The sequence below is a fragment of the Hesperophylax consimilis genome, chromosome 3 (genome assembly GCF_061612785.1).
Source record: "Hesperophylax consimilis isolate HC1 chromosome 3, BYU_Hcon_1.0, whole genome shotgun sequence".
Taxonomy (NCBI): domain Eukaryota; kingdom Metazoa; phylum Arthropoda; class Insecta; order Trichoptera; family Limnephilidae; genus Hesperophylax; species Hesperophylax consimilis.
In genome coordinates, this window is record NC_142838.1 from 32,350,765 (window position 1) to 32,364,248 (window position 13,484).

General features: G+C 36.7%; 1 protein-coding gene across 1 annotated transcript in view; it reads right to left on the reverse strand.

Annotated features, from left to right (window-relative positions):
* Positions 1-7,874: 7,874 nt before the first annotated feature.
* LOC149425292 (uncharacterized) overlaps positions 7,875-13,484 on the reverse strand; it is a 49,871-nt gene continuing 44,261 nt past the window's right edge. Inside the window, exons 4-5 of the mRNA XM_089650758.1 lie at positions 8,644-8,888; positions 7,875-8,036 (exon numbers count right to left, since the gene is read on the reverse strand). Coding sequence (XP_089506884.1) covers positions 7,875-8,036; positions 8,644-8,888 — 407 coding nt within the window. The remainder of the gene's footprint in view (positions 8,037-8,643; positions 8,889-13,484) is intronic.

Here is a 13,484-nt window from a genome sequence, read left to right on the forward strand (position 1 = left end):
TCTTAATTTTGTATTTTATTTCCATTATCTCTCTTCTTCTGAACCTGCTTTAACAATTTTTTTAATTATCTTTCACTGGAACCGATGAAATTCCCCGTACTTCTAGAATATACACATTCAGAAGTGAGTACAGTACTCTCTCAGTAATCCGCTGCTAGATTTATCCGATAACTACTATTATTTTTAATAGTTAAAAGGACAAAATCAAGCTCTATAATTCGTATGTCAAATTCAGTATTGCATTTTGTTGCATTCCGCATTCATTTTGTTATTATAAAATATGGAAAATTTATTAAAGATCGATAGCGGTGTTTGTTTTTACGAAATACCTGTTTTAATTTTTAATATTTTTTTGAGTAATGTTCTTTGGACATGTGCCCGGTTTTTGGCGTGGAGGATTAGTGAGAGGGTACTGTAATACCGGTTGACTTCTTTGCAGAGTGGTAAGCTCCCCAGACTCCTTTCCCAAAAGTTATGGGCTTAAATACCATCATTCGCAAATATTTTATTTTTAAAGAAAGCCATTTACTACGTAACATTATTTTAATTCTTCCTACTTCCAATTTTTGAAGTGGAAAATGTTGCCTAATGCAATGATGGGAGGACTTGGCTAAAAGAAGATTGAACCTGTGACGTCTGGGTGAGAACCTGCTGCATTGTATCAATTGGCTTCCAACAAACCATTTTAGTAATTTCACAAAAATATGATGTTTAAAGTAGGTACTGTTTATTTTTGCCTTGTTTCAGAGTGAAAGATTCTTTTCCAGAATTGAGAATAGAAAGGTGGCTTGAAATAAATTTGACTGTGTTTAGTGACCAGAAGTACTTTCCTACCATAGAATAAAACTTTCCTATCCTACTCTACATCTCTCAAACTTCTAGGGAGTAAGGAGTTTGTGAAGTATTTTTTTTCCATAAATGTCGTGATAAAACTTGCATGGTAATCCTTTGCAATGATAAACCGACAATGTAATACTAACTGATGGAACACTTCAAAAACTTGTACCTGAGAAGTGACCAGCATATCTGCGTATCATTAAAAAAGTGATGCGAAACGACAAATTCTCTCAAAAAAAGTGGAAATGTTCAAGAACATATTGATGAATTCGACAAGAAATTCACATAAAATATAAGTAATTCCTCGTACACTAGATTGAAATCAGATGTTACTAATAATGAATTCAAGGCAGCAGAGTCCAAAAGAAATACCTTCATAGTCAGTTCTTGCAGGGTTCTGGTTTCGGACAAAAATATTAATCGTAAAAATATAATTTTGTGCGAGGTTACTATGAACCATCCTATACCCGAGGATCTTATAATCGTGCATTTCACACTGCCAACACACAAAAGAATTATTTATTTTCAATTATCGAAAATCTTTCTTATGCTGCGTTTACACCTGATCTATGAGTCTACGAAAGTCAATTTATGGAACGAAAGTTCAAGTCGATTTAACTTTAGGATTCAATTCTTTTACAGACAAGCAATTTCATTGGCTTGTAATATCCTATCTCACAGAGTCAGGAGGCCTTATTTAAATTGGCAACATTGGTTTTCTTTCAGATCAGTAGCGAGGTATTCTTTAAAATTTTTGTTTATCGAAATAAATTATTCTCGTATATGTAAGTTTTTACAACACCCTAAAAACAAACAACAAAAATATTCTCGTATATATCTATACTCATACTGGACACTTGTAGTACCTACAATCGGGAAATTTTCTCATGTCTATGGGAAACCGGCGAATCAACATCATACAGAGAACTCAAAATACGTTTTTTTCGATCCAAGCATTCCGATTTTTTTTTCAGCAACCAAAGGAAATAAAAACTCTTGGAGCCGGGTCTACACTTCGACGCCATTAAACAGCTGATATTAATAGCGACTGATTTTTTTCAAATTTTTCCTACTAAATTCCAACTTTATCGGTAGGTATCTGTAAGCAATATCGGACATAAATCTAAGACACTGCGCAGAAAAGTAAAGTTCGGTACGGTTTGCAGCGCAGCCCTTGAGGGAATTTTATGCGCAGGGTGTTTAGTTTATGTCAATTGCTTACCAATACTCGGTGGCTTTACTAGAAAACGAAAGCTCAAATATAAAAAAGTTATACCAAAAATGAACACCAAATGTTTGAAGATGTATGTTCTAGTTTCCCGCTTGTACTACAAGTTTTCGGATACTGTGTATATTTATATGTATAAAGTAGTTTTTTCTGCACATCACGTGTCCGAGAAAAATATATTTAGAGACATAACTTATCTTCATAATGCGTAAACTAGATAGCCTATACCTACCGGCTCAAATTGAAGCATGATTGCCATTAAAAAAGGTATATACTTATTCTGGTGCCGTCTATTGGAGGTTTGTGGTTTCATCAGGGCAATTCCCCCTGCAGGCTGCAGAACAACTCTGTGGAACCGCATTTATCCTCATCATGTAAATTTCGCTGTCCGGATGAAGTTACACAGGGTTGAATTTCACTTACCAACTTTATTACACTGCCAGAATTGACGAAATTACACTTGAAGAGAATTACACCTCTTTAAATTACACATTTTTACTGGAATTTCACACGTCAAAAAAAAAAACTAAAATTAGGTTAGGTGAGTTTTTGATTTTACGTATTTATTCCCAGGAGGTGTAATTTAAGTAAGTAACGGTCTCCGTGGTCGAGGAGTAAGGCACTCACTAGCAGTGGCGGCTCGTGACTTTTGGGTGTACCAGAGTGCTAATATTACAAAAAGTGGCATTATTGATGTTGTAGCTCATAATGTCATCTTTCTTTTTTTTCGAAAATTCATTTTTTATGAATATTTTCAGGATATCCATGCGACGCACGGCCAAAGTAAAATTTCCTGAAAATCTTCATACAAAAATCAAATTTAAAAAAAAATCGTTTTGGATTAAAGAACACTAATAAAGTAGAATTTTTAAAACTTAACACTATATCGCGCCACTGCTCACTAGCAATCTGGAAGTCACGGATTCAAATCCCAGCGTGCGCAAGTAAATTTTATTTATTTTATAAGCAATAATTATTAGCCTGAAACACTCATCCACATTGAAAAATCTCCTGATAAAAGATACATGACGCCAACGGGACATGAACCCGTGTCCTTTCGATTTCCGGTCGACAGCTCTGACCACTGAGCTATGGCGGCTTATCTCTTATCCGCGAAATAATTCAATATATACTAGTGTTTCATACGCTAGTTGTTGACGCCAACGGGTATCTTTTATCAGGAGATTTTTCAATGTGGATGAGTGTTTCAGGCTAATAATTATTGCTTATAAAATAATTGTTACCCATTGTGCTATGCATAAAAAATCTTGTCTTAAACATTAGTTTACCAAAAAAATAATAATTAAATTTTATTTGATTCATTTGTGTTATTAAATCATTTAAAATAATTTAAGGTGTATTTGCAGCACGTCCAGAAGATACTCTCAGTATTTCCCTGGTACAAGAGCACCATTCAGAAATTAAACGTTGCTTGAAATGTCTATAAATAGCCATTTTTGGTGACCAGATCTGAAGAGCGGGGTACTTCCTTACCTTCCTCTTCCCCATCCCCTTCCCACTACCTTCAGCCTCACAACATACTCCAATTAGGGATTACATAGTCTCACTGGCTCCAGGCGGTTGAGAGCAATCGGGACTTTTGTGCGGTATTTACATTAAAAAAGGAAGTAGGTAATTTCGTCGTGTAACTGTATATTTCGACGCGATGAAGTATGGCCTCTTAATTTGTTAAGTTTTCAGCTGGATTATGAAATGGGTAATCTTGCATTAATTTAGCTTCCTTATAATATGTGAATTTTCTTATTTTTCTTATGTTATACAAGTTTTAATCATTCGATGAAGAACTTAAGATTACCCAACCTGTCAAGAGTATTTTGAGAATGCGCATATAGGTACCTATTTATTCACATTTTAAATGGTAGGTAGCAGTGGTGTTCAAAAAATGGCTGAAAAACTATGCATACCCTAAGAAAAACAAATGAAAATGTATTTTTTCCATAAATTTGTGAATATTTTTATATCACAATCGTTCTACTTTGACAAATGAATGTTTCTATCTGACAAAATTAGACTTTTCAGTTATACGATAAAATCGCCATTTTCAAATAGTCAAGGCGCAATGAATTATTATTTATAAAGTACACAGTCTACCTTAGGTCATAGTTCAGTGCAACCCACTGAGAAAAGAGTTAGCGAGTGGCAACCAGCTTTGACCTACCGAAAAAAATAAACCATCAAAATAATATACATACTCGCATATTAAAAAAATGTATTTTTTTCGTGAATTTGGAAAAAAAAAATTGTGAGCACATTTATTCAGTTGGCCACAACAATCAGCGGGAGACGATAATAATTTTTCCAATATTCAATTATTCGTACCCGATCTTAAAAAAACTACACAATCTACGTTTGGGCATAGAGCAGTGTACCGGTGATAGGTAGGTAGGTACCTATCTCTTAAAAAAACATTTCTGCCATATTCTATTAATTTTTAATCCGAAATAGGCACATGCATGCAACAAAAACAACACGAAAAGCACATAATTGCAGTATTGCTTTAGCGCAAAACAATCTAAAAAAACAACCAGCAGGGGCTTCCCGTATCCCCTCTGACGTATCTCCTGCCGCTGTGCGCTGATTGGCCCTAACAAGATTAGCATCGGTTGTTTTGTCTGATTGCTGCGGCCTGTACACTGTACACCCCTCCCCTCCCCCCTTGCACTCGGCACCCCCTGCACCCCCTGCCTCTGAGAATTGGATCAGCACCTACCCCCAGCTGCATAGTAGACAGTCGAACCATCTGAATACGGCGCTTTTCCGGGTCCGCAGCGTTTGAATTTGGAACGCGAATAAAACAGATTTTTCCATGTCATTTTTTTGGAAGTAAGAACTAAACTTACAAAAGTTTTTGCGTAGGTACCTACTTATTCAATTCTAGAATTTAACAAGTAGGCAAGAAATATATTTGTACCCACTGAAAACTCTCGAACGGTGTACGGAACGGAAATTTCTTGGTTAACGTAACTATTTCCAGCTCCCAATATCATTTTCATTTGTAAAAAACTTTGACTGGACGCCATTCTAATTGTTTGTTCCATATACTGTTCGTAAAGGATGTGAGGAAGTTTTCTGAAATAAATATTGTATCCGAAGAGTAACCTAGAATGAAAAAGAAAGCTGGGTAGTTACCTACTGTAAAAAAAACAGTAACATTTTTTTATAGAAACATTAATTTAATGATTTAACTTATACCTAGGTATGTGTATGTACATTTACAGCTAAAATAGATAACATTTTTACATTAAATAATAATATTGTGCTCATTTTTTTAATATAACGAAATACAATATGTTTGAGAGATTTTTCTTCACAAAATACAATAATTTCTGAATAAAAAACACCAAACTTAATTTTATTTACAAGCCATGCAAATATTTCAAATCTTGTTTGCAATTTCACTAGAACCGATATCTTTTATCGAATGCATGTAAAATTATTATTTAAAGAAATTCTTGTTACTTTGAATATTACTTATTACGGAATTCACCAAAAAATCTATTCGCCATTTTGCCAAGTTGACTGAATGTGTTCTGAAAGAATCTGAAAATGATTAAACATCAACTTCGTCATAATCATCTGTCGACGGAAGGTTATACGCAATGAAATAGATATTTTAAAGGTGACGATAACTCAGAACATCTGTACCGAAACTGTCTGTAGTTAGTGCTTTCACCAAGTGGGTTTTTGGAAACTGTTTGATACCCACACAAAATTCCGCAAACCTGACAAATAAAGTTGTTTGATGTTGGATACAATTAAAATCGAAGAATTATTATTGAAATAATGTTTCGTTGGAAACTCATTGGTAGGAAAATTAATGGCACCAATTTCTGTAGAAAGTCTGTCACTGAAAGAAAAAAATGCATAAATATTTCATCGTATACACGTTAAGAAAACTATTTATTTAAGAAGGACATATTATGCATACTGTTATGTAATCAGGATTATTAACACGCCATTAGATTTAACCACATTCAAATGGTTTTCCGACCCGTATTAAAACGAACGCGAGGGCCTGTTTTACAGAACATTTTATTTAGAATTGAAGGCTATATGTAATTAACTGAACGAAGATAATAAATCATATTTATAGTATTTTATATCTAGTACCTACCTAACCGCACTGGAGAGGGTATTTGGATGTTTACTTGTAAAAAATAAGTAGGCGAAAAAGAGAAAAGAGTGCGATTTTTTATGATTTAAATTTATGAAAAAAAAATTGGGTTCAGCTACTATGGGAATATGGTAGAGTAAAAAAATTTAAAATGCGCTTTGTTGGAAAATCCATTCTAATTTTAACAGTAGAATAGTTTCGCCATTTGGTCACAACTCCCTGCCAAATTTGCCTTGTAAAATGAAAACTTTGTTGTGGCCTTTCTCTATTGTGTAATCAGAAATTAATAACCAAGAAAAACCTCTCCACCGCATTAGATATTATCGAGGGCTTGTAGATAAACAACAAAAAAAAACATACAAATAATTTGGTTTGAATTTAAGTTAGGCGATGTTGTCTATAAAAAGAGATCTCAATCAGGGTCGGCCCTGAGCCAAACGGCGCCTGGCGCGAGTAAAATTTTGGCGCCCCTTGTGGAAACCAGTAGACGCCTTGGCAGGTGATCACTATAATCAATATTTTTAGAATGATTTGTTTTTATGAAAAATAATCTCAAGGGCGATGTGTCGGTTTGTTAGGTGTTAGGTATTATCAGTGCCTTGGCAATTTATTTATTACAAAATAATATACAAGATTTTAAAGTACGGGTTTTCCAATAAGAGGTGTTATTTTGAATATCCCGCTATTTCGGTAGATGTTACTTTTGAAGCTGTCATTTTTTGACATTTGACAAGTAAAAACTACGCCATTAATAAAAATGGAACGAAATTATTAAAATTCACTTGAGTAAATCAAATGCAAATCATCTTGAGTGATGAGGCCCATTTCCACCTCGCTGGCTTCGTCAACAAGCAAAATTGTCGCATCTGGGGCTCGGAAAACCCAAGAGTTATTGTTGAAAAGCCTCTCTATCCTCAACGTGTGACTGTTTGGTGCGGTTTATGGTCCGGCGGAGTCATTGGACCTTACTTTTTCGAAAATGAGGCTGGAGCAACAGTTACGGTGATTGGATTGCGCTATCGAGAGATGATTAATGATTTTTTATGGCCGGAATTGGATGGTATTGATCTGGACAACGTTTACTTTCAAAAAGACGGCGCTACGTGCCACACAAGCAACGAAACCATTGATCTTTTACGATTGAATATCAAAATAACACATCTTATTGGAAAACTCATAACAGTATGAAAATAAATATCTTTTTCCTAATTATTCTACTACTCCATAAGGTGGGCTCCAGGAGCTCGTGTTTATGGGAAGAGTAAGTGTATACAATAATAGTTATGGTGTGTATTTTTGTGAATAACGTTGGTTGACTTTAAGCCCTCAAATTGTTGGTATATTTTTCATATAGGTATTATGGTTATTTGACTTTAAGATCTTGAATTATTTGTATGTTTTTTTGTAAATAAGATTGTTTGACTTTAAGCCCTCGTTATATTATACGCCATTTCTTAGTTAGTTTTGTTTTTTTTAATTTTAAATGCAAAACAAATATTTGAATAAAACAGGTCCCTAAATCGTTCCTTGTATCAATCAATGGCTTTTGATTCATAATTTGGGGAGTTCGGTACCTCCCACCTCAGATTATTATAATAATATATATTTGAAAAACATCGCAATCAAATGGTTATTCTACCCGTATAATATCAACCAGTGGAGTGTGGTTGTGGTTTACCCCGGGGGCTGCGGGCGCTCCGGGGAGCGGGCCAGGAGCGCTAGGGCTGCGGCGTGGCGACGCGCCTTGAGCCGGAGGTCTGCTATGGAGGAGGATTTGCAGCGCGCAAGGGAGGCCAAACCAAGTGGGGAACCGAACAGGCCGGCTGCTGCTGCGTACTGTGGACGACACAATCATTATTACGGTATTTAGTAAGAAACATAATTTATTGGGTGATTGGAAGATATTATTTGGGGACCCCCTTTGAAAGCCATAAACCTACAGGAAAACAACAAACTACAAAATAATGTTTCTATGATTTTATTATTTTTCGGAACTTCAGCATCCCAACAATATTCAAATGGAGATCCTTTACTTAAAAAGAAATCTTTTTATATTGTTTAAAACGGAAACCTTTAAAAATACCAGCTTAACCGGCTAGTATGTAGCCTATTGGTTAAATTCGTAGCTAGCTAAGTCCTCCATCATTGCACAAACAACATTTTACGCTTATTTCCTGTGGCCTCAATGTGTATCATTTTAGCACCTACTCGGGACCCCCTTCCGAGATTGGGGCCCTAAGGAAAATTTGACGTAAAGACGGAAATGGCCCTGGTGAAAGGTCACGTCAAGAGACGGAATAACAAAAGATTATATGAATATGAATGAAACAAGGATTACGTATCAAATTTGAATTGTGTGGCGGTCTATCTTTTCTGCCTATCCTTTCGGGAAAGCAGACTGATGGTAAGTTTGTTATTATCTGATTTTGCAGGGTTAGTTTACCTGTTGGGCCGCAGCCGACAGCACCGCCGGATCAAAGGGCGAAAAGGCGGCCTGCGGGGGCTGCAGGGGCTGGTGGGTCGCGTGCCCCGGGTGTCCGGGGTGCCCCGGATGGGCGGGGTGCCCGGCGGGCGGGCTGGTGTAAGGCGGGGGCGCGGGCCGCAGCCTCAGCGCTGGCACGCTCACGTAGGGCGCCGCCCTGCACGGCTCCAGGGGCGTGCCGCCCGGGGGGCCCGACAGCACTAGTCCTGGAAAAAGATTTGTTTTAGTAAAGAGTTCAAGGTATATTTTGGACGTCGGGAAAATTGAATGCTTTCTACCGCTAAAACCACCTCAATCCAAGACAAGACACTAAATCAAGTTGGCCTGATATATATATATATATAGGTTCCCTCTATTTAACTATGTTATAAGCCATTCTAACTTATATAAGCACTTCATTGAAATATTTTGAAATATATTCGAAGGATCTTAAATAAATAACAGGCTAATATGATTCAGTGTCCTGGCCTCAGTTAAGGAGGTTTTGCTTAAAGTAGGTATGTGGTTTGTTTGTTATATTTACACACCTAAAAACAGCCTACATGCCCTATTATGGGTATTCTATGGTATCAACATGACGTCACGCTGTTCCCATCAAATCAATAATTCCTTTAAGGATGGTGTGATTTTTATTTTTAAAAAACCCATCGGGATTAGATAGATATGGTCCTGCCGCATGCCGATGAGAGCTCCTTTGTGATCTCTTTATCTGTCACAAGCGTCGTTTATGAGAAAAATGGAGAGGTTATAACAAAACTCTCAGCGTTCTACCTATCATGCTAATTTTCCTATTAATAAATGTATGAATAATATAATGTGGTACACCTACTTCCGAATGTGATAATCCCAGTGCAATCGGTTTTACCTACGTAGGTGAAAAACGTACAGTCAAAATAAATTCAATCGACACATGAAAAAGAAAAAAATGTGGAAAAAATAGAAATATAACAGAGCTCGAATTGTCACTTTTTCAGTTATAGAACAATTTTTCAGCTAACTGAAATCACAAACCGAAGCAGCGTTTGGATTCGAGTACTGATAAAGCAAAAATATACCATTCCAAACATATTAATAATATTGGATTCTTAGCTTAGAAGAGTTAGTTTCGGTAATATTTTCAGACGTTCTTAGGTACTTCAGAACAATCACTTCAATTTATTATTTACAAGGATTAAAAATCTCAGATAGAATACTCTTTCCTTGACTTCACTCTTTCCTTGACTCTCAGATAGAATACTTGTTTGTTTGACTATGATTTTTTAAATTTTTAATGTTTATATAGACAGCCCCGATTTACTTAGCCTAATTATCTTCCGCACACCAACTAGAACAACTCGATCAAAAATTATTATTAATTTCTCCAGCAATATCAGGACTGAGTCATTCAGATACTCGCTTGTACCTAGATTGCAAGCAGTTGGCAAAACATTTACAGAAATAGTAGATATTTTCAACTGCACAGAATTTAGTTACAAGAAGGTTATAATAACGTAACTCATAAACAAATCTTATTATTCTTTTAAATATGTTTTATTTTATAATTTCTTTGACAAAATTCCTCTAAATTATTGTGTATGTCACATGTTGTAAAAATCCTTAGGGGCGTTAATATAAATTATAGATTGTTTTTTCTCGAGTGTTAAAAAACGCGAAACTGGATGATTTTATATTTAATGACCTTTTTTTCCGGCCAAACTGTTATCATTTCAATATTATAAAACCCTTTTTGGCATCATTTCACTATCATTTTAACGAAGTTAATGTGAACCATCTACCAGAGAAACTTGGAAAAGGTTTAACGCAATCAGAATATTTTACGGTGACATTTCACATGTAGGGCTAGTAATTAATTAAACAGCTAATAATTTCACGTTAGAGCCAATAGGGTAAAAGACGAACAATAATTTGTACAAAAAAAAAACAAACATGAAAATCAATAAAATTCTCGAGATGTGCATCAGATCCTATTTTGACAAGCGTTGAAAACTTAAAATGCAATTTCATAGCAATTGATTCAAAATATACGTAATATTTGTTCAACCCCAAATAACAATTCGCCAAATTCCAGTCGTTATTTGAGAGGGGATAGTTTTCCGTGGTTCAATAAAAAGTTAAATCGTTAAAACCACCCTTTGATGGCCACCCTATATAACAGATGTTGCCACATTTTCACGGATTGATTTTGAATAAAGGGTAGCTTTTGATTAAAATGGAAAGATTTCAATATCATTTTCAATGAATAGTCTCTTCTTGAACTTTTTGGACTTGTGATGAAGCATTTTATACACCAGTTTTATATTTGGAAATTAAAGTGTCGCCATTAACTCATATGAAATATTGTTAATTTATTAAGAATCTCTTCAAATTATTCGTAATTCGTTTAAAAGGGGGACTGCAGGTCCATAACGAAAAATTGATAGATTTTCTAATTAACCTTTGGTAAGATAAAAATGTTTTATCACGATGTCGGAACACGTTATTTTGGGAGGCGGGTATAGATACCGCTACCCCGGGAAACATTTATTGGATAACCAACACCTCTACCATAGGTCACCCCAAGCGGTTATCTACGTTTGGTTACTTAGCAGGGGTGCCCGGGTTCGTGGGGTGAAGTTTGTTTGCTGTCCATCAACTGCATAGCTGGCCGGATCGGGTGATACTGGTTGACGGAGACCTCTTGACCTCTCCAACAGGACTCTCTCGGAACATCGCCTTGCACCGCAGTGGGAGGGATGGATTCTTACGTACGTCACTCATAGATTAACAGATTACTACCCACCCCTAGTACCTTCTTGCTTCCCAGAACTTCCCGTCCTTCCTTTCCTAAAAAGATCATCCACACAGCATCCCCAAATGTGACAAAGGCCCTGGGAGGAATTATTTTCCTCAGGGCCTCCTGTGGGGAGAGCTAATGTTAAAAAAGTGTTCTTTAAAATTCGAATATTTCAGCGTTTCGTCATTGTATATTATTAAGGCAGACGCAGTTGCGTGAACACATGTTCCGATATATTAGGAATGTACTAAAGATTTAAATAAATCAGCAATACTCATTTCTCTCCGCGCAGCTTCCAGAGAACAAAAATGTTTGTGAAGCATTTATTGATAAGCACGATTACAGCGTCAAGGCAGACACATCTTTAGCGAAGAACCGTAAACTCGAGTATTCCATTTAGCGTGAAACAATCGTACGATTCTGTTGACACGGAAGGTAAGATGGGATGAAAGAAAGCCGGTAAATGATGACCAATTGGGTGCCAAAGTGGAAGTGATTCGGAAGCAGAACGAGGAAGAGGTAAACTGACTGCGGGAACAATATTTGAGCAGGATATTAAGAATTATACGCCTGTAGGGTAACTTACAGGGAGTTCACATCTCCCTAAAATAACAATAATATTTACAGTTCCCCCACATTCACGTGCGACTGGTAACATTACAACCTCGCGCGAGATGCTTCACGCGGAAATCATTTCATTCTCTCTCCAGTGGTCTTAGCCGCCGGTTTAGCCCTAAATCCCATCTAACTAACGCGATATGTTTTGTTCATAAAATTATTGTAACGTGAGTTTGTTAAAATATTCGAATTCTGATTTTACACACCGAGAGTAATCACGCAACCTTGGGTTCTGTGGGTTGGAGAACCACAGAACCATCCGGCCAACCATCCATTTAAATTGGCGATAATCATAATCCTCCAAGCGCCCTTGAGGTGATTTTGCACAAAAACGGCGCTATATAAATCATCCAAATATTATTAGTAAGGCTCGAAGATCAGAGATAAAGAAATGACTTGGGATTGCTACCCCGTTGGAAGCATTTGCGGAGAAGACCAGGGATGATGGTGGTGATGAAGAAAGAAGTCAGTCGACCACCAAAGAGACTTCTCTACAATAGGTCTGCAGGAAGGAGTTTTTGGATGCCTAAACGTAGATGACTGAACTGTGCAGGAAGAACGACGCATCTTCAGGAATGAGCAACTGGGTGGAAACATCCGGAGATTACAGAGAAGTGCAGGCGTGTAGCGTAAGGCGGCTTGGATTCTCCGTGGGATGTAGCGTTGATGATGAATAAGCTCCGACAAGAATATATGCAAATAGGCCACTCATCAGTGTGTCTTTAGCGATGTGTATTGGGTAGGTACTCAAACTACATAACAGTCAATTGAACCATTTTCGCAAAGCTTTGTGTTATTTTTTCAATCTCCTATTATACGTTTCTAGTTTGTACAACATTTTTTTGTGCAATCACTAGAAATCACTGTGTTGGGGTAGCGTGGGGGTAGCAGGGGCATGATTTGTCTTGTCGGGCGGCGATAATCTGTTTAGTGCGGGAGGAACGGGGAGAGATGGGTAGTGGGGCGCTAACCGGGTGGGGGTCGGACACCATCGATACTAAATGGCCGGTTGTTGTGTTTTAGTCCGATGGGTAATGGGCTCCGACTGTGACATATCCACCTGATTCCCATTGAATTAAATAAACGAAATTTCGATGTTCATTACAATTTTATTGAGAAAAAATAATTTCTTAGTGTACCTACCTATTTGCCTTTCAATCTGTAAGGCATGTCAAATTAAAACGACCATACGAAATTATTCTTTGGAATATGGTTATATGAACAAAAACATGAAATTGTGGTAGGTACCGATAGATACAGTAATTCCTTCATATTTGAATGTATTTTAGTATTTACGCAGACCCTTATTAATCATGGAATGGTCGTAGCAGGGACCGGTTTCGGTAGTTTCCGGTCGTTCGGCGTTTGAGTTAAGAGCGTTGGAGGTAAAATTGAACTAATTGAAGTAAAA